This window comes from Elgaria multicarinata, chromosome 1 (genome assembly GCF_023053635.1).
Source record: "Elgaria multicarinata webbii isolate HBS135686 ecotype San Diego chromosome 1, rElgMul1.1.pri, whole genome shotgun sequence".
NCBI classification, from domain to species: Eukaryota; Metazoa; Chordata; class Lepidosauria; order Squamata; family Anguidae; genus Elgaria; species Elgaria multicarinata.
The window spans coordinates 3,981,757-4,005,384 of NC_086171.1; the positions used below are offsets into that span (position 1 = coordinate 3,981,757).

General features: G+C 45.9%; 1 protein-coding gene across 2 annotated transcripts in view; it reads left to right on the plus strand.

Annotated features, from left to right (window-relative positions):
• The window catches only part of SETD2 (SET domain containing 2, histone lysine methyltransferase), an 89,843-nt gene extending 68,294 nt beyond the window's left edge, over positions 1-21,549 (plus strand). For both annotated transcript variants that reach the window (XM_063122377.1, XM_063122386.1), the window contains exons 16-22: positions 3,541-4,219; positions 5,992-6,126; positions 7,506-7,645; positions 10,540-10,651; positions 15,511-15,591; positions 15,915-16,016; positions 20,618-21,549. In XM_063122377.1, the coding sequence (XP_062978447.1) occupies positions 3,541-4,219; positions 5,992-6,126; positions 7,506-7,645; positions 10,540-10,651; positions 15,511-15,591; positions 15,915-16,016; positions 20,618-20,779 (1,411 nt within the window). In that variant the 3' untranslated portion in view covers positions 20,780-21,549. The remainder of the gene's footprint in view (positions 1-3,540; positions 4,220-5,991; positions 6,127-7,505; positions 7,646-10,539; positions 10,652-15,510; positions 15,592-15,914; positions 16,017-20,617) is intronic.
• The last annotated feature ends 2,079 nt before the right edge of the window (positions 21,550-23,628 follow it).

Sequence of the window (23,628 nt, forward strand, 5' to 3'; positions counted from 1 at the left end):
CCTGCATCCCTTGAATTTTGAGCCATGGGGCGAGTTCAGGGGATCGCGGCTGCTCCCCCCCCCCCCCGGCACGTGCTGTACATGCGACCCCCATTTGCATTATTCCCCGTACTGTAGCATGGGTTGCTGTGTCAGCGAACCTGGCATGTGGCACAGCGGGATGGGGGTGGGGTCATACCTAACCTACAACATCGACTGCATGCTGTGGGCATGCACAACATGCAACATGCGCTCCTGTGTGGGGAATAATGCTCTCTCTTCTGCTGTAAGAGTCACCTCTCCCATCCCCTCCTCCCAATTCCTCACGAAGAAAAGCTGGCATGAAGCCTTTGTAAACAATAGAAATTTGAATATAAATACTTTCAAGAGAGACTTTTGTGGTGGCTGCCCGCCCACCCCGGCCTGCAGTTGTGGAACGCCCTCCTGCTAAGCCCTTGCTAAAGTCCAAAAATGAGCACCTTTTGGAGGTGTTCCAAGACCTACTGGTTTGATTTGACCTTTGGAATTCAGGCCTAAATTGTGAAAGCCTGGGGAAGATTTGTTGTTATCTTAATTGCGCTTTGTTACCCAGTAACGGCCAGCACAACTTACTCCGTCAGTTAGCTTCTGGGCGAAGTATAAAGTGTTGGTTATTACTTTTAACGCCCTACATGGTTTGAGTCCAGGTTACCTGCGGGATCGCCTTCTTCCATACAATCTGCCCCACACACTCAGGTCCTCTGGGAAGGGTTTACTCCAGTCAGCCACAACTAGGCTGGCAACTGTTACCCAGAGGACCTTTTCTTCTGCCACCCCAGGCTGTGGAACGGCCTGCCGGAGCAGATTCGTCAGCTTAATGCTCTCTCTGAGTTTAAAACAGCCGTAAAGACTAGGCCTACCCAGATGAATTTTAAACCCAAGAATGTTAAGATGCTGTGATTGTTATTTTAATATTGTATTGTATATGCTCTTTTGACTAATTTTATATAATATATTGTGTTTGATGTTGTTCCCCGCCTCAATCCAGAGGGAGAGGTGGGTAATAAATAAATATATTATTAGTCATGAAAATGAGCACAGAACCAGGCCCCTTAAAATCCTGCCCTCTACCACCATTGCAATACTTGGATTTCAGCAGGAGTTTCCCATTTGTTTTCAGATCTACTGAACAGACTTCTACTGTTACTTTCTACTGTTAGTTTTACCCTACCCTGTGCCTGCTTACCCTACCCTGTACCTGTTTGCATTCTCTTCCCCTCCTTATTGTTTTACTATGATTTTATTAGATTGTAAGTCTATGCGGCAGGGTCTTGCTATTTACTGTTTTACTCTGTACAGCACCATGTACACTGATGGTGCTATATAAATTAATAATAATAATAATAATAATAATAATAATAATAATAATAATAATAGATCTGTCTTTCCAAGTCTTTAAGGGTTGGAAATGTGCTTTTTAAAAAAGAAAGCCACCCTCAAAATTCTCAAGTACCAAATTCTGGGCATGATCAGAAACTTGTATCTCACACAGCCTTGTGCAGAACCAATTATTTTCACCCCTGTTGCATTTTCTCTTTATAGTTAACACTTAATTGGATCTGTTGAATTAGCAACTCTCTCTCTCTCTCTCTCTCTCCCTTCCCCCCAGCTCAAAATTAGTTTTGAAGGTTTTTCTTTAACCCCCTGGTGTGGGTCTCTTATAAACCAAGAATACAGTTCTGGCAGCCACATAGTTTCTGCAACTCACCTTTGAAATAGAAGTGGGCAACCCCAAAGCAAGTGGAACTGATTAAGAAGCAACTATAGAAGTCCTCACATTTTCCAAATAATGCTGCTTAGCAATTATTTCCTTGGCCTTGTACTTGCTCTCCTTCTAAGCTGGTTTGAAAAAGTTGCCACGGAGAACTTGGGATAGATAAAGGTTTGCTTGTGTGGGGTTATTATAGAATCATAGAATAGTAGAGTTGGAAGGGGCACCTATACGGCCATCGAGTCCAACCCCCTGCTCCGTGCAGGAATCCACCCCAATCCAGGGTTGTTGTTGTTGTTCTGCCTTGGAAACAGTTGCTTTGCATCTTTGGCGGAAAGAATCAATGATTGGTAGCAATAAACAGTCCTCAGCTTGAGTAAAGGGAGATGATATGAAAGAGTCATGGAACAAAAGAGCGCTGGGCTCACTTTAAGGTGCAGCCATGGTTAGGGCTGCTAACCCTGTTGCAGCATGTGGTTTGTGAAGTTGGTTAAACCATGGTTTTATAGCAACCATGGTTAGAGAAAACTCTCTACACAAGACACGCTAAGCCTTCATGATTAGCTCAAAATGCCTAACCACCATGGCTTAGCGTGCCGTCCGAATAGGGTCATAGAACTTATCTAAAATATCGAACTTATTTATTTATTATATTTATATACCGCCCCATAGCTGAAGCTCTCTGGGCGGTTTACCAAAGTTAAAAACAGTGAACGTTAAATAGTATACAAAATTTAAAACCATCAAAAGCATAAACAGTATAAAAACGACGGTATCCATTTAAAAACAACAGTTCTGGGGTCCATTAAACAACAAACGAACTTAGCGTTGTTAAATGCTGTTACATGCCTGGGAAAAGAGAAAAGTCTTGACCCGGTGCCAAAAAGATAACAATGTTGGCACCAGGTAAGTCTCATCGGGGAGATCATTCCATAATTGCTAACTGCTGAACTTTCCAACTAAGATTGCAGTGCCTGAATTTGCTTTCCTTTCCCCCCTCCTCCTCCTCCCTCCCAATCCCCTTTCCTTTTGTGTCATGTCTTTTAGATTGTAAGCCTGTGGGAAGGGACTGTCAAGAAATACTTTTGTAAGCCGCCATGAGAGCCTTTTTTGGCTGAATGGCGGCATAAAAATCTTTAAATAAATAAATAAATAAATAAATAATTGGGGGGCCACCACTGAAAAGGCCCTCTCCCTTGTTGCCATCCTCCGAGCAGGCACTTACATTTGAGATGTAGCCTTTTGAGAGTTTAAATATATACACATATATGTGTATATATTTATACACATATATGTATGAGAGCCAGTGTGGTATAGTGGTTAGAGTGTTGGACTGGGGAGACCAGGGCTCAGCTTCCCACTCTGCCGTGGAAGCTCACTGGCTGACTTGGGACCAGTCACTGATTCTTAGCCTAACCTACCTCACAGGGTTGTTGTGAGGATAAGATGGAGGAGTTGGAGGAGGAGGATTGTGCATGCCATCTTGGGCTCCTTGGAGGAAAGATGGGATAGAAATGTAACATATAAAACAAACAGTGCATGATCTCGGTAATCCCTACATCCAACCCCTCCGGGTAGGATAATATTTTGAACTTTTATTTCAAATGGGTTTGGGGCTTGGGATGAGGGAACAGCGACCTGCTTAAAGCTGCCTTGTGAGTTCATAGCCAGCCGCAGTGCTACATCAGCTCTCCTGACTAATCCAAGGGGATAGTAGTGAATGATAGAATTACTGTTATGTCAGTTTGGAGTCTTCAAGCATGTAGCCCCGGGGCAACGTAACACCCTGTTTTCTTCTTCTTCTTCTTCAGATATGACACACCTGCCGCATCCTCCAAGAAGAAAGTTCGGATCAAGGACCGGAACAAACTGTCCACGGAAGAGCGCAGGAAGCTCTTTGAGCAGGAGGTGGCCCAGCGCGAGGCCCAGAAGCAGCAGCAGCAGCTGCAGAGCCTTGGGATGGCCTCCCCTCTCCCCTATGACTCTATGGGCTACAACCCCTCCCACCACACCTTTATGGGCTACCCCCCTGGCTACCCCATGCAGTCGTACGTGGATCCCAGCAATCCCAATGCTGGGAAGGTGCTACTCCCCACTCCGAGCATGGACCCCATGTGCTCCCCTGCCGCCTACGAGCACCCTCAGACTCTGGTGGGACACACAATCGAACAGACCCTGGCGGCTCCCCAGCAAGTGCCCGTAGTCCAGCATGTAGCAACGACCCTGGAGGTGTCGACCCCGCAGTACGTAGCACAGAGCGACCCCGTGGTCCACCAGGAAGCGAGCGTCACGGTCTTGCCGGTGCCGGCCCCAGGCCCAGTGCAAGGACAGAGCTATGGCGTCTGGGATTCCAGCCAGCAGACGGTAGCGGTGCAGCCGCCGTACTCTCCAGCCCAGTCACAGCCGGCCATATACTACCAAGGGCAGGCATGTCAGGCGGTGTATGGAGTGACGTCGCCGTATTCTCAGACCACACCGCCAATTGTACAGGTAATTTTCCACGTCTGAGTGCAATGCCAAGGGCCTCAAAGGGTTGTCGTCTATCTCAGTCATGGAGGTATTTCCTGAAGGCTTAAAAAGTATGACTGCTTCCACTTTTGGGTGTTTGGGTGTTTTTTTTGCGACCTAAGTACTCCGATCTTCAGTTTCTAAGTACTCCGATCTTCAGTTCTCATCCGTTTAATATTTCTATCCCGTCTGTAGTACCAAAGCACTCTGTTGTGGCTCCCAACATAAAAACCAGATACATACTAAACACACAAACTATTTTTAAAAGCAGGATAGTAAACACACAATACTATCATCAGCAAAAAATATATATTAAAACCATCGGTCCTAGTTTACAGTAGTTCAGAGGCCCCCCAAAGCCCTTGAAATAAAAACATTTTGCCCATGCTATTTGATGGGAGTTGTAGCCCAAGACATCTGGAGGCACCAGGCTGGGGAAAGCTTTACTAACATGGAGCCCAGCTCTTTAAAACAGGAGAGCAGGGGTGCAGGATCTCCGGCCTCGGGGCCAAATGCAGCCCACCTGAGGTCCCAGCCTGGCTCCACAGGGTCCTCAGATGGCCACCTGTCAGGCCCTCGCTCGAGGAATCCTCCTCACAGGAGGAAGTAGAACCCCCAGAAACCAGGGAGACACCGCATCAAGCACTGGCACCAGACCAGGAGGAGTTGAGGAAAAAAGAGGGGGCAAAGCACCACGGAAAGGCTGTAAGAAAAAGAGACGACCAGCTCTGGTGCTAAGAAATGTCAAAAGAAATTTCTTTATTTTTATCCGAAATATAAAAACGTTCCAAAAAAAACTTTCAACCAAACTTGTACAACGCTCAACGTTTCGGATCCGGAGATCCTTCATCAGGAGCTATAAGACATTCAAGTAATATATATATATATATATATATGTATTTCTTCGATCGAAGACGCCATCGATTGTAAGATGCACACTAATTTCAGTACCACCAACAGAAAAAAAGCTTTGATTCTAAGAAATAATAAACGCACCTGCGATTCTAAGACGCACCCCGTTTTTAGAGATGTTTATATGGGGGGGGAAAGTGTGTCTTAGAATCGAAGAAATACGATATATAAAGTCGTATTACCAGGAGGAGCCTAAGCCTATGGGAGAGAATGCTCCAGGTCCTACCCCGGCAGGGAAAGGAGGTTCTGGAGCAGAGGCTGAGCAACCCCCTGACCCCCAGGGGTATCATCGCCTCAAGCGACGAACCAGTAGGCCTGTAAGAAGGACTGCTCATTTGCAAAAGCGGTCTCCTCAGGAGAAAGCAACTCCTCTTGAGTAGGGCTCTGGCTTGTCTCCCTGAACCTGGGATCTTCTTCGTGCAAAGCCTGTATTTCTACCACTGAGCTATGGGCCATCCTCTAAAGCAGCCTTCCTCAACCTGGGGCGCTCCAGATGTGTTGGACTGCATCTCCCAGAATGCCCCAGCCTGGGGCATTCTGGGAGTTGTAGTCCAACACATCTGGAGCGCCCCAGGTTGAGGAAGGCTGCTCTAAAGGGAGCAGATGAAATCTTTTGGCCCTTCCGCTTGAAAGTAGATGGGAGGAGCTACTTGACTTAGAATATCACACACACACACACACACATCCACTGAGAAGAATGACACACACACACACACACACCTCAAACGCCTTTATAGGAATTGTTTGTGGCGTACATCTCGCTTTCCTTCCATGTCCTCAGGAAGCTAGGCCCCTGCAAGTAAGCCAACTGGTTTGCTGAACTGCTCTTGCTTTTCTTCTAGGGCTACGCACAGCCAAGCCTTCAGTATATCCAGGGGCAGCAGATTTACACTGCTCATCCCCAGAGTGTTGTGGTGCAGCCCACAACAGCAGTGACCACTATTGTCGCGACAGGACAGCCCCCACCTATACAGCAGGTAAGATCCGGGAGAAGGTTCTTGTTTGGTACAGGAGGAATGGGGGTGGGGTCCTCTTAGCATATGGGGAGAATCTTTGAAAAATCCTCTGCTTCCACAAGTTCCAAGTGAAACAAACTGCTGAGCAGTGAGAGAAGATGTGATTGCCAGGAGTGCTCTAGGCTGTCCTGTGTCCTAGTTAGAAATCTTTTCCCACTTGTGCACAGGCCAGGATGAAGTCATGTAGTCCAAAGGTGTCTGCACCACGACTCCAAGAGGGTGATGTTGTTGTCCAAGCCGGGGAGAGAAGTTGGGTCACTGAGATGTGCTGGATCACGGAGATGTGTATTTGAAAGTTGGTTGCTCTTCATGCAATACTGGAATGAAAAATAAAACCACCATGTCTGAACCTATGCAACATTTTCCTGACATAATGCAGCTGGTGTGTTTAAAGAATCACAAGTCTTAGTAGGGTTTATTACCAAAAGTCGAAAAAAGCTGCATCAAAATTTGCTTGTGAAAATTTGTGTGGTTTCATGTTTTTCCCTAATAAAAATGCTTCCGGTGTAGGAAGAGCATAACCAGTCAAGCGGCCTTGAGTTGAAAGTTTAAGGGGGGCATTGTTCTCAAACTGTACGTCATTGCAATGTAGATATTTCTGGATCCTCAGATTGTCCCTCTTCAGAGAGTAGTGGTTTTTTTTTACAAATGTCAGGAGAAGGCTATTGAATCTTCTCAGTCTTTATACAAGCCGGAGTGTGTTCATAGAATCATAGAATAGCAGAGTTGGAAGGGGCCTACGAGGTCATCGAGTCCAACCCACTGCTCAATGCAGACATGGTGGTTTCAGAGGAGGGCAACGAGGATGATCAGGGGTCTGGAAACAAAGCCCTATGAGGAGAGACTGAAACAACTGGGCATGTTTAGCCTGGAGAAGAGAAGATTGAGGGGAGACATGAGAGCACTCTTCAAATACTTGAAAGGTTGTCACGCAGAGGAGGGCCAGGATCTCTTCTCCATCCTCCCAGAGTGCAGGACACGGAATAACGGGCTCAAGTTAAAGGAAGCCAGATTCCAGCTGGACATCAGGAAAAACTTCCTGACTGTTAGAGAAGTATGAGAATGGAACCAATGACCTAGGGAGGTGGTGGGCTCTCCCACCCTAGAGGCAGCAGGACAACCATCTGCCAGGGATGCTTTAGGGAGGATTCCTGCATTGAGCAGGGGGCTTGAACCGATGGCCTTAGAGGCTCCTTCCTTTTCTAGGATTCTACACTGACCTAATATAGGCAACAGTGCCTGGGCCTTCCTAAATCGCTTGGTAGCTTTAGCTGTCGTTCAATCCTGTTGCTACGGATCGATAGGTTTCATGTTCGCTATCGGTGTGTTTCTACTTTCAGCCAGAGCTGGTAGTGACCAACAACCTCTTGGATTTGCCTCCACCATCTCCTCCAAAACCCAAAACCATTGTCCTCCCTCCCAACTGGAAAACTGCTCGAGATCCTGAGGGGAAGATCTACTACTATCACGTGGCCACAAGGTAAAGGACCTCTTTTTGTATTTCTGTCCTCATATTTCTGCCCTGCTTGAGTAGCCCCCAAGAACAACCTCTTAATTTTATTTTATTTATTTATTTAATTACATTGCTATACCGCCCCACAGCCAAAGCTCTCTGGGCGGTTTACAACAATTAAAATAGTAAACATTAAAAGTATACAAAAATTAAAAAAACATAAAAACAGTATAAAAACAACAGGTTTAAAAAACAGTCTTAAAAAACAGTTTTTAAAACAAAAACAAAAAAGCTTTAAATGTTTGGAGATTTCACAGAGTATCACTGTCATTTGGGAATGTAAGGTACAGTTGTCCATGCTCTGATAACCTCTCGTTTGGATTACTGCAATGCGTTATATGTGGGGCTGCCATTGAAAACAGTCCGGAAGCTTCAGCTGGTACAAAACAGGGCAGCCCGTTTACCAACAGGGACTGGCCAGCGAGACAACATCACGCCAGTCCTTTTCCAGCTTCATTGGCTGCCAGTCCAGGTCCGGGCCCGATTCAAAGTGCTAGTATTGACATTCAAAGCCCTAAACGGTTTGGGGCCAGGTTATTTGAAGGAACGCCTCCTCCCATATCACAGAATCATAGAATAGTAGAGTAGGAAGGGGCCTAGAAGGCCATCGAGTCCAACCCCCTGCTCAATGCAGGAATCTCTGACAGATGGTTGTCCATCTGCCTCTTGAAAGCCTCTAGTGTGGGTGCGCCCACAACCTCCCTAGGTAACTGATTCCATTGTCGTACTGCTCTAACAGGAAGTTTTTCCTGATGTCCAGCTGGAATGTCCATATGTTCCTGCCCAGGCCTTAAGATTTGTACTTATTTATTTATTTTATTTATTGCATTTCTATACCGCCCAATAGCCAAAGCTCTCTGGGTGGTTTACAAAATTAAGACAATTCAAGTATAAAACAACAGTATAAAACCATAATATAAAATACAATATAAAAGATCATCCACAGAGGTCCTTCCCCTGCCAAAGGAAGTGAGGCAGGTGGCTACTAGGAGCAGGGCCTTCTCTGCTGTGGCACCCCGGCTGTGGAATGAGCTCCCCAGAGAGGTCCGCCTGGCGCCTACACTGTACTCCTTTCGTCGCCAGCTGAAGACCTTTTTATTTTCTCAGTATCTTAACACCTAATTCAATTTATAAATTTTGCTGTTTTAATTCCGTATTTTAACCTATATCAATTTCTGCTGTGTGGTTTTGTCCTGGTTGTGCTTTTTATATTGCATTTTGTATTTGTGTTTTTAGACTGTTGGTTGTTTTATGATGCTTTTCATGGTTTTAATTTTTGTGAACCGCCCAGAGAGCTTCGGCTATTGGGCGGTATAAAAATGTAATAAATAAATAAATAAGGAGATGAAGAAGTGCAGCCTATCGACTTTAAAACAACAACCCAGTCCATGTGCTCCCATAACTTCATCCTGAGCTGATCCCTGTCTGATCCATAGACTCTGAGGCTGGGGGCAGCACAGTTTTAATGGCAAGAAGAGCAAAGAGTGGAGCTTGTTCTGGTTCAGCGTACAAGTGCCAAATTGAGAGTATTGGGAGCTGGCCATTGAGACCCTCTTTTAAAAACACACACCGCATACCTGCCCTTTTATCTTTTGGTCTCAGTGTGTCCACATGCGGCATTTCTTCTATATTGGATCCTAGTGCTTAAATGTTTCTAGCTTAAAACAGAAACCTTTCTTACAGCAGTGTTCACATTCCAGTCCGTAGCAGCATCTTAATGAAAGGCGACTGGGCTTTGCAACTCTTCTCCACTGACATCTTTCTTTTGGGCCTTTAGGCCAGTCTTCCCTCAGAATTGGCACTAATTACTGTTAAACTTGTGCACTAACATAAACTGGCTTTTGTTACTCTGCGAAGCTATGGGGTGTGTGTGGGGGGGCTATTGCCTTGTTCTTGGCTTCTTGGAGCCATTTGTAAACCTCCCAGAGAGCTTCATCTATGGGGCGGTATATAAATGTAATAAATAAATAAACCACATCACACCAGTCCTTTTCTAGCTTCATTGGCTGCCAGTCCAGGTCTGGGCCCAATTCAAAGTGCTGGTATTAATATTCAAAGCCCTAAACGGCTTGGAGCCAGGCTATCTGAAGGAATGCCTCCTCCCATATGGACCTGCCCGGACCCTAAGGTCATAGAATCATAGAATAGCAGAGTTGGAAGGGGCCTACAAGGCCATCGAGTCCAACCCCTGGCTCAATGCAGGAATCCACCCTAAAGCATCCCTGACAGAGGGTTGTCCAGCTGCCTCTTGAAGGCCTCTAGTGTGGGAGAGCCCACAACCTCCCTAGGTAACTGATGTCCAGGTCATCCTCAAGGGTCCTTCTCCATGAGCCCCTGCCAAAGGAAATGAGGCAGGTGGCTACCAGGAGGAGGGCCTTCTCTGCAGTGGCACCCCAGCTGCACAATGAGCTCCCTAGAGAGGTTCACCTGGCACCTACACTATACACTTTTAGACGCCAGGTGAAGACCTTCTTACTTTCTCAGCATTTTAACAGTCTGTCAAATTAATTTTAACTTTGCTGTTTTAAAATTGTATTTTAAATCGGTATTAATTTCTGCATTGCTAATAAATAAATTCAGCTGCCCCCTGTGGGAAGCTGGACTGGATAGACCTTTTGCATTGTGCACAAAATTTGCATAGTTTTTGTGAACCGCCCAGAGAGCTTCGGCTATTGGGCGGTATAAAAATGTAATTAATAAATAAATAAATATATAAATAGTTCAGAGTCTTTCCGGAACACATATTTGGACAGCGTTTGAGCATTCGAATCTTGGTTCCTGAATACAGCACAGTGGGGCCCTGCTTCTCCTTGGAATCAGGACAGCTTCCTTGTCCGTGACATATGGTCTTCTTTCTATAGGCAAACCCAGTGGGATCCTCCAAACTGGGACAGCCCAGAAGATGATGTCAGCCTTGAACATGAAGCTGAAATGGACCTTGGGACCCCAACCTATGATGAAAACCCCATGAAGGTGAGTCAGCATGACTGGCAGGTGAACGTTTCACATCATTACCTGCTCTGTGGTAATTCTGCAGGTGACTAGCAAACTAAGGGCCCGATCCTATGCATATTTAGACAGGAAAAAAGTCCCACAACTCCGAGTATTCCCAGCTCAGTCAAACTATTGTAACTGCGATTTATCTTCTCTAGATGTTAAAATAAAGACAACTGTTTAAGTAGCCCTCAAAGCTGAACTGGCCAAACCTGTGGCATAAAACCCCAAAGAAAAGGAATTGCATCCAAAGAGGCTATAGAACCATGGCTTCATGTGATATCTGAATTTGACAAACTATCATGATTTCAAGCCTTCCTGCCAAGATGTGAGACAATAAAGAGGTCTGTTTTGCAATCCACACAGCTTTATTCAGTGACTGCTAGGAGCTATCCTCTAAGTTTAATTAGCCTAACGAAGCAAGGCAGTTGCCTATCAACTAAAGGGACGGTTTTCCCGCAGTGCCGGGCAGGCTTTAACCAAACTTCTCTGGCAGGGCAGGTCTTCCAAGTCATAACATCTGGTGAGTAGCTCACCTAGTGGACCGCCTTCCACCTCCTCTCAACTCCACCCTGCGGTAGACTGGGACCTACCAGTTCCGATGTTCCCTCCCCCTCCAACAAAGACTTGAGTTCCCACAGGTGGGGAGGATGACCTCTGAGCCTGGGCCTCCTATCCGATAAGCACCTGGGAAGATTCCTTCTTGACTCCTGGAGAGTCTTGGAGAATCTCCTCCCTTGTTTCCTGTCTTCATAGAATCATAGAATAGCAGAGTTGGAAGGGGCCTACAAGGCCATCGAGTCCAACCCCCTGCTCAATACAGGAATCCACCCTAAAGCATCCCCGACAGATGCTTGTCTAGCTGCCTCTTGAAGGCCTCTAGTGTGGGAGAGCCCACCACCTCCCTAGGTAACTGATTCCATTGTCATACTGCTCTAACAGTCAGGAAGTTTTTCCTGATGTCCAGCTGGAATCTGGCTTCCTTTAACTTGAGCCCGTTATTCCGTGTCCTGCACTCTGGGAGGATCGAGAAGAGATCCTGGCCCTCCTCTGTGGGACAGCCTTTTAAGTCTTGGCTGGTCGTCTTCTTCAGCCTCCGAGTCTGATTCGGGATACACACCAGAGAGACCGGGCCTGATCCTGACACCAGCCACGTTTGCACTCGGGGTAAATTAGCCCATTGGTTTGTGTTAACTGTGGGTTGACTAATGTGTAATTGGCAAGTCATGTTTACAGTTTTTGATCCCCCTTATTAGCATCGAGAGTCTGGATTGCTGACTGGCTTAAATTCCATACCTGCCTCTGGAATTTTCACACCCAGAGTTACCAGCTGTTCTTTGATTCTCAGAAGCAGGCCTTAACCTACTTTAAATTATTTATATATGCTCTGCTGGCTTCCTGCTTTCTTGCCCTGCTGTCTAATGATCACTCGGCGTTGAGACAGTCTAGGCAAAGCAAGTGGGAGCATGTTAGTTAGAATCCCGTAACAACACTCAGAACTAAATTAGGCTTCAGGGGTTGTGTGGTGCTGCAGATAGTCTTAGTGCATTTATGTTGGTGAAACATGCAAAGTCCTAAAAGACTTAGAATCAATTCTGGCCTAACCTTTTTCTCTTGTATCCTTTCTCTTCTGCCCCCAGAGTGCAGAGCGTTACGATAGATCGATTGCTTGATAGATAATAGATAGATAGATAGATAGATAGATAGATAGATAGCAGCTGAAATCCAAAGATTCCATTACATTGAAAGAACCCAGTTCTGTCAAGCGGTGGATGGGCCATCTGCTCCTCCACTTCTGTAGCCCCCAAATCTTCTAAAAATTGGCTCTGGAGTCTTAAGGAGCCCACCAGAGCAGCTGGGGGTGGGGGGCAAGAGAGGATACAAGGGGCTATGAAAAGGGGGACATTGGAGTGAGCCTTTCCTGAGCTTTGGATCTAAGCCAGCCTTCCTCAACCAGGGGCGCTGCAGATGTGTTGGACTACAACTCCCAGAATGCCCCAGCCAGCTGGCTGGGGCATTCTGGGAGATGCAGTCCAACACATCTGCAGCGCCCCAGGTTGAGGAAGGCTGTTCTAGATAGAAAAATTGCCCCATAATCTTACAGAAACCTCTGGAAGAGCATGACATTGTGAATGGATGAATGGAATTCATTTACCAAAAAATTTAAACATTGCATGGATATACAGCCTCATGCGACGTAATTAAAAACGAATCCTTATTTCATGCTGAATAACCTTTGGGCTATAATGTATCTTAAATAGAAAACTATCTTTAGATAGATTTTTCCTCGAAAAGCATTTTGTTTTTTTAAAAAAATCCGATTTAAATTTTTAAAATCCGTTGTGGTTTTTTTTTAAAAAAACAAAAAAACATTGATTTTTATCCACCCTGTTCCAAATTATATACTGGATTGAGGGGTGCAGGGGGAGAGGTGGATACCAGAGAAGAGCTGTGTTCTGCTTGCCGGTTCCTTCTTCATGTACCCGGGAAATGAGGTAGACAGCTGGAAAAAGTTAAAGAAGTTTTTACTGAAGAGTTAATAGGGTCCCAGTGATCCAATTTCAGTTTTATGTTTCAAGTGCTTGTCTGGCCCTGTGGTTAGAGCGTTGAATGAGGGGGAGACCAGAATTCCAAGCTGAGCACAGCCACAGGCTTGCTGGGTGGCCCTAGGCACATCTCTGCGCCTCCAGTCCCCTTCTGTAAAATGGAGGAGGGGATAGAATAGTAAGCAACCTCCTGGTTGGAAGATAAAGAGAAGGTGTTCCCTGACACAAGCCTTACAAAGACCCAGGGTGGCCTAACCATGTTAAAATGTATTTTTCTTGAGAAAGGCCTTCTGCAACTAACAACAGATAAACATTTCTTTACTAATAAAATGCCAAAATTTTCAGGTATGTAGAAAGAAAGAAAGAAAGAAAAGGGGACATTTGCTGAAGAATTAAACCAAATTATCCAAGATCTTACAAATGGGGAAAAAAATTCAGAAACTAATGGGCTTTCAGAAGAATTCAATAAGCATTTTGAAACTCGGATTTGTACAGTGTGTGCTTCGTACTTTTAGTAAAAAGAATTATTCCAGACAAGCTGTTCAAAGTACCGTGGTTCCAAAACTGGGCTGAAATGCTACAAGTGGTAAAATTGGCCCGTCCAATCTCATTCCTAAATTCGGATACCAAATTGTTTATAGCAATATTTTCTGGGCCATTTAATAGGATGATATGTACACATTCAGACAAAGCAGGGTTTTTACTAAATTATTACATAGCAGATAATGTGAGAAAATTTGAGGGTTTTGATTTGGAATTCCAAAGGTATCCTTTTGTTATCTTTGCCCATTGGTCTAGATCAGCCTTCCTCAACCTGGGGCGCTGGAGCACCCCAGGTTGAGGAAGGCTGGTCTAGATAAATCCTTTGAGAAGATGGATTTGTTAAAAATATTATTACAATACATGGGTGTTTGAGAACATTTTTGAACGCTGTTAGTGCTCTGTCTTCTACACCTGAGGCTTATAGAATTATTCACTGCCACACAACTGATTTATTCTTTGCTTATTATATTTATTAGTTGCCCCACAGCCAAATTTCTCTATGGGGTGAACAATAAAACAGCTTATTCAATCTGAAATCATAATCCAGCGCAGAAAAGCAATAAAACTAAAACAGCCATGTCAGAGTAGAAAAGAACGAAATTGCAGCCGCAGTCAGAACCTAATCCTAGCAGGGAACCACAAATCCCCTTTGCTGGGCTGAAAGGCACCTCCGACGCATCATAAAAACTGATATTAAAATATTAATACTAGCATGATAGAGTGATGTTAAAATGATGTGAAGGACTGCCTCTTTCCGTATCTATTTTCCATATACTCAGATCAATGCCATGATGCCCTGCTCCATGTTCGCCCCCTCCATCTGAGGCACATGGGATGAGACCTTTTTGGTCATGGTGCCCTGGCTGGCCCTGGCCATGTGCTTCAGAGGGTCTTTGGGTAAGCAGCTGATTGAATAGCTTAACAGATGGGTTTCCTGCTGAGTAGTAATAATAATAATAATAATAATAATAATAATAATAATAATAATAATTTTATTTATTTGTTACCCTCCTCTCCCTCTGGATCGAGGTGGGGTACAACACGAATAAAAACACCATAAAATACATACAACTAGTTCAAACGTTTAAAACCAGTGCATCATTAAAAACAGCACACCATTAAAAAAGGCATCTTAATATTCAGCTGGGTAGGCCTGCCGGAAGAGATCAGTCCTTATGACCTTCTTAAATTCTGGAAGACTCTTAAGTTGACGAATCTCTCCCGGCAAGCCATTCCACAAACTGGGAGCGGCAGAAGAAAAGGTCCTCTGGGTAATAGTTGTCAGCCTTGTTTTTGTTGGCTGGAGTAAATTCTTCCCAGAGGACCTGAGTGTGCGGGGCGGATTGTACGGCAGCAGGCGAGCCCCCTCACCCCCACTTACCTGCATCCGGAGCTCCGGAATGAGTCGAACCGCTTCGCCTCAATCCGCAGCTCCCCCAACCCGATTCGGACCCGCCTTTGGCGGAGGCGAATCGGGTCGCTCTGCTCCGGATTTGGGAAACCGAAACGGAGCGGAGCTCAGCCCTAAAGAAGACCCCTTGGATTGATGGTATAAGACAATACTTTATTTTATACCTCTAGTCCTCAAACCGGAGTCTTGGTTCCACCAGCTATAAACTCTTTATAACAGAGGTCCAGTCTTGTGTAAGAAGGGGAGAAAGCACGGAACAACACCCGTATGTCATACTCCATAAAATAAAATCGAAGTTTCCAAAAATAACTCTTCTCTTTTTCTGTGTCTCTCCCTAGTCTTCCAAGAAACCCAAAACAGCAGAAGCAGACACCTCTAGTGAACTGGCAAAGAAGAGCAAGGAAGTGTTCCGGAAGGAGGTGAGGCCCAAACTCTGGGTGGTGCAAGGTCAGCGTCTTTTGCTCTGATGCTGGGTTACTGATGCAGCTGCTGAGTATCCTTCCCTGTGCTTTTAATTGGCTCAATGGGATATTTACATCCAACAGCTAATGGTTTGATCAGAGCAGCTTTCCAAATGTAATCATGAAAGAACATTTATGTAAGGATGTGGTGAAATAGTTCAACGCCTCCATTTCTCTATTCCCCCCACTCTTCCGCCCCTGGTCTTTTCTTACTGCATTGGTGTGAAATTGGCGGTGGCTTTAAGAACGGTCATTTACTCTCCTTTCCCATATTTCTCCAGATGTCTCAGTTCATCGTACAATGCCTGAACCCCTATCGCAAGCCGGACTGCAAAGTTGGGCGGATAACCATGACTGAAGACTTCAAGCACCTTGCACGCAAGGTACCTTGCGCTTCTGCTAGACCTGTGTTTGCAGTAGAGAGGCCAGCGAAGTCTGCCGGGAGCAGGCCTGGAAATGAGCTCTGTGGGTCTCAAAGGAAAAGCAAAGCATTTAAAGTAGGATGTGCTCCGCTTCTCCTCGGACCGGAGAAGCAGGAGCGGATTGGGGGGCTTCGCCTCCCCTTAAGGCAGAGGCGAAGAGGATCGGGGGAGCCGCGGAGCGTTGCAGAGCGGATCGAGGTGAAGGCGGATCCTTCGCCTCGATCCGGAGCGCTGCAAAAAAGGCAAGGGGGGTTTACTTGGCCCTGCCGCTGTTGCTGCCGCCCATGCGGCGACGTTGGCAGAGCCATGTAAGGGGGAGGGAGGGGGGGTCTTACCTGCATCCGTACGCGGTCCCACGGCTGCTTCAACTGAGCCCGGGGACTCAAACAGGAAGACTAGGCCGCAACCATTTTTCATAAAAGGACTCACCCACCCAAGGCTCATAGAATCATAGAATAGCAGAGTTGGAAGGGGCCTACAAGGCCATCGAGTCCAACCCCCTGCTCAATGCAGGAATCCACCCTAAAGCATCCCTGACAGGTGGTTGTCCAGCTGCCTCTTGAAGGCCTCTAGGGTGGGAGAGCCCACCACCTCCCTAGGTAACTGGTTCCATTGTCGTACCGCTCTAACAGTCAGGAAGTTTTTCCTGATGTCCAGCTGGAATCTGGCTTCCTGTAACTTGAGCCCATTATTCTGTGTCCTGCACTGTGGGAGGATCGAGAAGAGATCCTGGCCCTCCTTTGTGTGACAACCTTTTAAGTATTTGAAGAGTGCTATCATGTCTCCCCTCAATCTTCTCTTCTCCAGGCTAAACATGCCCAGTTCTTTCAGTCTCTCTTCATAGGGCTTTGTTTCCAGATCCCTGATCATCCTGGTTGCCCTCTTCTGAACACGCTCCAGCTTGTCTGTGTCCTTCTTGAATTGTGGAGCCCAGAACTGGACGCAATACTCTAGATGAGGCCTAACCAGGGCCGAACAGAGAGGAACCAATACCTCACGTAATTTGGAAGCTAGACTTCTATTAATGCAGCCCAAAATAGCATTTGCCTTTCTTGCAGCCATATCGCACTTTTGGCTCATATTCAGCTTGCGATCTACAACAATTCCACGATCCTTCTCGTTTGTAGTATTGCTGAGCCAAGTATCCCCCTTCTTGTAACTGTGCCTATCGTTTCAATGCCTTTTTCCAGTCTAGCAAGGCTTGGTGCTCGTTCCCATAACCAGCAGTCCTTAGGACAGTGGGTGAAGAGCATGCGGATTACCACTCTCACCTACCGCTGACCAGAGCTGCTAGCTTGTGGTGGTCGGACTCCTGCTCTGGAAGAGGCAGGGCTGATAAGAGAGGAAATGTACAGCCAGCTGCCAAGCAACCGCCAAAGCGTATTCTGTACTTTCCTCTCTTCCAGAGCTGAGCTGGGACCTTTGCCTCAAGCTGCCTCTGAGGAAGAGCACACGTTCTTTTTTGTATAAACTAGCTGTACCCGGCGTAACATACGCCGTTGTAGCGTATCTTAAAGTTTATTAATTAAATATCATCGCGGGGGCACGGGCTGCTTGGAGGCCGCCGATACAGCGCCGTCTGGCAGACCTTTGGAGCAGGGAAGTCAGGGGAGGGGGAGCAGGTGTCCCCCTCTCCCCAGGGTTCCTGTCAGCCTTGGGCCGCCCGCCCAGCTAACATGAGATTAGGCCGGGGCCTGGGCTCACAGCTGGCGAGTGGCCCCCCACCCAGCCACCAAGGGCCCCGGCCGTGCCTCGCTCATGCTCCGGACCGTGGCGCTGCCCCCTTCATTGGGGGGGGGGAGCGAAGAGGCAGAAAAGGAGTTAGGATTACCTTGGAAAGCCCGGAAGAGTCGGGCAAGGGGTTTAGCAACTTGTATCAGCTGACGTTACACGTTACTGTTGCTTAGCAACCTGTATTAGCTGAAGCCTGTACAGAAACATAGCTAAGCATTTTAGAGAGAGAGAGAGAGAGAGAGAGAGAGAGAGAGAGAGAGAGAGATTTGAAACCCGTTCTCTCTGTCTCTCCTCTCCCCCTCCACCCCCCCAGCTTATCAAAAACAAAAGTGAAAGAAGTTAAAACAGCTAAAATTCGACCAACACAAAATGTTTGTTTGTTTGCTACATTTTAATAGGGTTTTCTTTAAAAACCAAAGGAACCACAGCACTATTGATAATTAGGAAAAGCTCTTGTTAACAGAAACACCTTTCTCTGTTATGAAAGCATAAGAAGGGAGGTGGTCAGCAAATATCCCTGAATAAAGAGTTCTATAGGGTGGGCACCACCACTATGAAGACCCTGTTTTGTAACCCAGTCATTAATGGGGGTGAGCCCATTCACACCGTGTGTTGTTTCTGCCCGGTCTTGTATTGGTGAAAGAGGGATATCCTACACCAGGGTTGTGTGGATTAGGGATCCCGCCCCTCTCCATAAACAAAGGGGCATTGTGCCCTTCCTGCCCAGCCCATCCTTTGGGTTACGTCAGTCAGAGTTTCACAGGGTGGGATGTCTAACTCCCTTGGGCATGTGCGTGCAAGACGTGAGGTCATCTTGGGGGAAACAGCTGGTGTGTGGCCGCCTTCTTGGTTGTCCCAACCCTGGCTGAAATCCCAATATAGGGATGAGGGTCACAACCTGAGGGCCCAGTCTCTTTCCCTCCATGAAACTTTAAAATGGACAAAGGGCTGTGGAGTTGGGAAATGACCAGGTGAGCATCTTCAGGGCCTGAATGTTCAGGTGCAGGTAGACTGCATGCAGGTGGCAAAGTTCCTTCATCTTGAATTCTGAGTGGTTTGTATACACTTGTTCCAAGCTTGCACCCTGTGCGGCGTGTGTCTCTCCACTGCTTCCCTGCGTCTAAATAAGGGAAAGTAGCATCCAAATCTGCTCTGGAGGAGTTCTGCTAGGGAGGGCTGAGTTGCACGGATGGAAGAAGGTGCGGAATTTCCCATCTCCTGGATTTAAAGGGAGCCAAATTTCTGACCTGGGTATTGGTGCCAAAAAGTTTGGGAACTTCTAGTGCAAATCACTGGCTCAACTCAGACATTACATCAGAGCACAGTTAAGAAAATTCAACAGTGCTTTGGTGAGATACCGTAATTGAAACATCACGCTTTGCAATCGGCTGGCAAACTAGACTCAGAAACCATAGTTTGAAGTGGCCGTGAGTTTGGGAAATTACAGTTGCAGCCCACCCCTATGACTCTGGGGGCTGCTGCACCAAAGAAGCTTATGAAGCTGATTTCCGAGACGACGGCACCTCTAAATCATAGTTTGCTGTTATACATTTGGAAGCTCAGACCGTGGTTTGGGTTCTAAACTATAGTTAGCATAAAACCATGGTCTGGTAGGATGTCAGCATTGAGCCTTGTAAAGAAGAGGTGGTGTGGATCAGATCAACCTCTCTCTTCCTCTCTCTTTCTCTCTCTCTCTCTCTCTCTCACACACACACACACATCAAGTGCTGTTAGCAAATTGGCCAACCTGCAGATTTTCTGCTATTTCCCCTTGATGGCATTGATCCGCTGGTAACTTCAAGGCTCAACTTCTGCCATGCGCTCTACATAGGGCTACCTGTGTGCCTAGTCCGGAAACTTCAACTAGTTAAAAATATGGCACCCAGGCTGGTCACCGGTACACCTAGGCGGGGGCCACATTACTCCACTTTTAAAATCTCTTCACTGGCTGCTAGTTAGTTTCCGGGTGAAGTATAAAGTGTTGGTTATCACCTTTAAAGCCCTACATGGTTTGGATCCAGGCTCCCTGCGGGATCGCCTTCTCCCGTACAATCTGCCCCGCACACTCCGGTCCTCTGGGAAGAATTTACTCCAGCCAACAAAAACAAGGCTGACAACTATTACCCAGAGGACCTTTTCTTCTGCTGCTCCCAGTTCGTGGAATGGCTTGCCGGGAGAGATTCGTCAACAGTCTTCCAGAATTTAAGAAAGCCATAAAGACTGATCTCTTCCGGCAGGCCTACCCAGTTGAATTTTAAATTTGCCTTTTAATAATATGCTAGTTTTAAATGTTTTATTTATTTATTTAGAATATTTATATACCGCTCCCCATTGAAAAATTTCGGAGCGGTGTGGAAGATAAAATGGGGGGGAAAAAACAGAATAAAACAGTTAAAACAAATTTTAAAAGAAGCAAATACAGAGATTCAAGGCTGCATATTAAGGAAAGGCTTCCTGGAATAAAGCTGTTTTCAGGAGGCGCCGAAAGGAGTACAAGGTTGGAGCCTGCCTGACCTCCAGAGGCAGGGAATTCCATAGGAGTTAAATTAGTTAATTAACTAATTAATTAGTTATATGACGTTTGCATTCGTGTTGTACCCCGCCTCGGTCCAGAGGGAGAGGCGGGTAACTATTATTATTGTTGTTGTTGTTGTTGTTCCAAATTACAAAAGCATCCCTTGAGTGATGTTCTGTGCCTTCTCTCCACCATTCCCCTGATTACTGCCATAGCAACACCCTGTTCACAAATCGCTTCCCTCCCTTGGCCCCGGGATACCGTCCGTTCCCTTCACCATGCCTCTGTGTTCTCTTCCTTTCCTGTCCTCCAGCTAACCCACGGAGTGATGAACAAGGAGCTGAAATACTGCAAAAACCCTGAAGACCTGGAGTGCAACGAGAACGTGAAACACAAGACGAAGGAATACATCAAGAAATACATGCAGAAATTTGGGGCCGTTTACAAACCCAAAGAGGACACCGACTTGGAGTAGTCACGGCAGGAACGAGTTCGTGCCCCTTCCTCGGGAGCTGGCCTGCCATGGAGGCTTTTTCTGTGCAGGATTTCTGGCTTTAAGGAGGCACCATCTGCAAAATCCCTCTTTCCGGTTTGGGTTTTAGGAGGCCAGGCAGAAACAGAAACTCACTCATCAGTACCACTCCTTGTTCTCTCTTTCCAAGCAAACCCAAAACTTCCAATCTGGCGGTGCTGTTCTAGTGCAACAACTTGCGAGTGCGTCTCGTCTCCCCCCCCCCCCCCGGCTCAAAATCTGTATGATATTTTAACGTATATGTGAATATATTGAGGTTTTTTTTTTCTTTTTTCTTTCCCCCCCTTTTAGCTCCACACGTGTTGATATCATGGGAACACTTTGTAAGAATAGTTTTGAGGGTTTTTTCTTTTCTCTTTTTCTGTTCTCTGCAAGGTTTAATCTGTTATCATGTAAATATTTGCGAACAGGCTGCCTCAGGGTTTCTGGCAGACCATGTGCTATGTTGATAAGATTGATTTTACTGCTTAAATCATTTTACTTTATCCAATTTTTACTGAAGTTTTTATGTAAAAGAAAAAAAATTAAAAATTAAACAAAATGGCAGTGAAAGAACAAAAGCGGCTTTGGAATGTTCACCTGGAATTTGGAACAAGTCGGCTATTTTTCAAAGGTAGAAGCTGATGATCCTTATGACAGCAGAGAAAGAAGAGATTTCTAACTTATCTACCTCTTGCAAATGACAAGTCCTCATCTGCATTAAAGAACCCGGAATGAAGAAGCAATTCCTGTAATAAAGGCTTAATTAGAACAAGGGTGGCCCAAATTCCATGTTGTGTTATGCATTAGAATCATAGTAGAGTTGGAAGGGGCCTATAAGACCATCAAGTCCAACCCCCTGCTCAATGTAGGAATCTACCCTAAAGCATCCCTGACAGATGGCTCTCTAGCTTCCTCTTGAATCCCTGTAGGGTGGAACAGCCCACCACCTCCCTAGGTCATAGTTTCCACTGTCATACTGCTCTAACAATCAGGAACTTTTTCCTGATGTCCAGCCGGAATCTGACTTCCTGTTCTGTGTTCTGCACTCTGGGAGGATCGAGAATAGATCTTGGCCTTCCTCTGTGTGATAACTTTTCAAGTATTTGAAGAGTTCTGTATTCTATGCCCAGTGGCCTGGAGACCAGTGTACTGGCTCACAAAAAATGACTCCCTCACAAGTGGGCAGGCAAGGGCTTTCCAATTCAGGAAGTACATCCACTCAGGCAAAGTACTACATAAGAGTATGTACATTGACAGTTCATACATATTACATACACAGTAAAAAAAAAAGAGATTCAACATTAAAGCTGCCCTAACTTAAAACATTTCCCCTTCTCCTTACCAGTGGAACTCTAAGCAAACTGTTTACTATCCCTTGATTTAATATTTGGTACCAGCCAGATGAAATGACCTGTGGGTATCAGAGCTGGCCTGCAAGCGACCATTCTTGGCTTAGAAAATGAAGAATGACTGGGCACTGCAAGAAATGAGATGTGGTTGTGGTGATAATACAGCTACTAGTTCCTAGGCTTTAACTTTGGCAGCTATAGGCATGTGTAGTAGGGGTGTGCTCTCCGCCCCGGAATGATCTGGTAACCACAAACATCTGCAGAGCATTCAATCTTTCAGAGCAGAGATTGGCCACTTCTAAACCCATTGATTAATATCAGAGTGGAGATATGCCCAATCGGAGCTTCTAAAGTCTCCGGAATTATTATACTGTGTGTGTGTCTAAATTGAATTTCTCCACATTTGGAAGATGCTGAGTGGGGTGAAGGGTAGCTTTGATATTGACTTCCGTGGCTAACCAATTAGGAATAGCCACATTGCTGTCCCTGACTGTGTTCTATCGCAGTGTTTGGGGGCGTGGGAAACTGGTTGCTGATTCTGGCCGTGGGTTGGGGGAGGGAGAGAGGGAGCACATTTCTGCTGTGACTCATAGAAGTCAATCATCCACATTTCCACAGTGTGAAAGTGCTGCTGGGCTGGCTGGCTGGCATGGTGAGTGAGAAAGCTTCTACACCTGAGTCAGGCACAGACAGGCTCTGGAATGTAAGCCTATGCGGCAGGGTCTTGCTATTTACTGTTTTACGCTGTACAGCACCATGTACATTGATGGTGCTATATAAATTATTAATAATTATAATAATAATAATAATAATAATAATAAAAAAGTGGAGGGGGAGGGGGGCTCCATCCAATAGATCTGGAGGGCACCAGGTTGGAGAACACGAGTGGGGATTTTTTAAAAAAAATCCTAAAAAATCAAGGCATGAATGGATCTGATTAAAACTTAGCATGGCTAAAGCCCTCCTTAAGAGCTATCTCCTTGCCATGTTTCACCTCTATATAAAAATTACGCAGATGTAAGCATTTTTGTTAATTTCCATTTTAAAATTCCTAAAAAATCAAAGCATGAACCGATCTGATTCAAACACAGCAGTAGGGCTAAATCCCTCCTTGAGAGCTATCACTGTGCCTAGTTTTATCTCTTTATCTTTAAAATTGGAGCTGTAAGCATTTCTGTTCATACCAGTTACCCGAATACTGAACGGTTCTTCGACGGGTAATTCGATGAGGCAGGGAGAGGGGTGGGGATACTCCAAAATCGAGGCACAGAATCACCTCTACCCAGCTCCAGATTGGATTTTGAGTCGGAGAAGACCCACTTTGCACACCCCTCATGTGTAGTGAGGGAAAGAAAAGCAGATGAGAGGGCTAGGAAAGAATGCAGTTGTTTCTGAAATATGTGGACAATAGGAGGGTGGTGTGTGTGTTTTCCTGGGACAAGGCTCTGGCAAAATATGGCT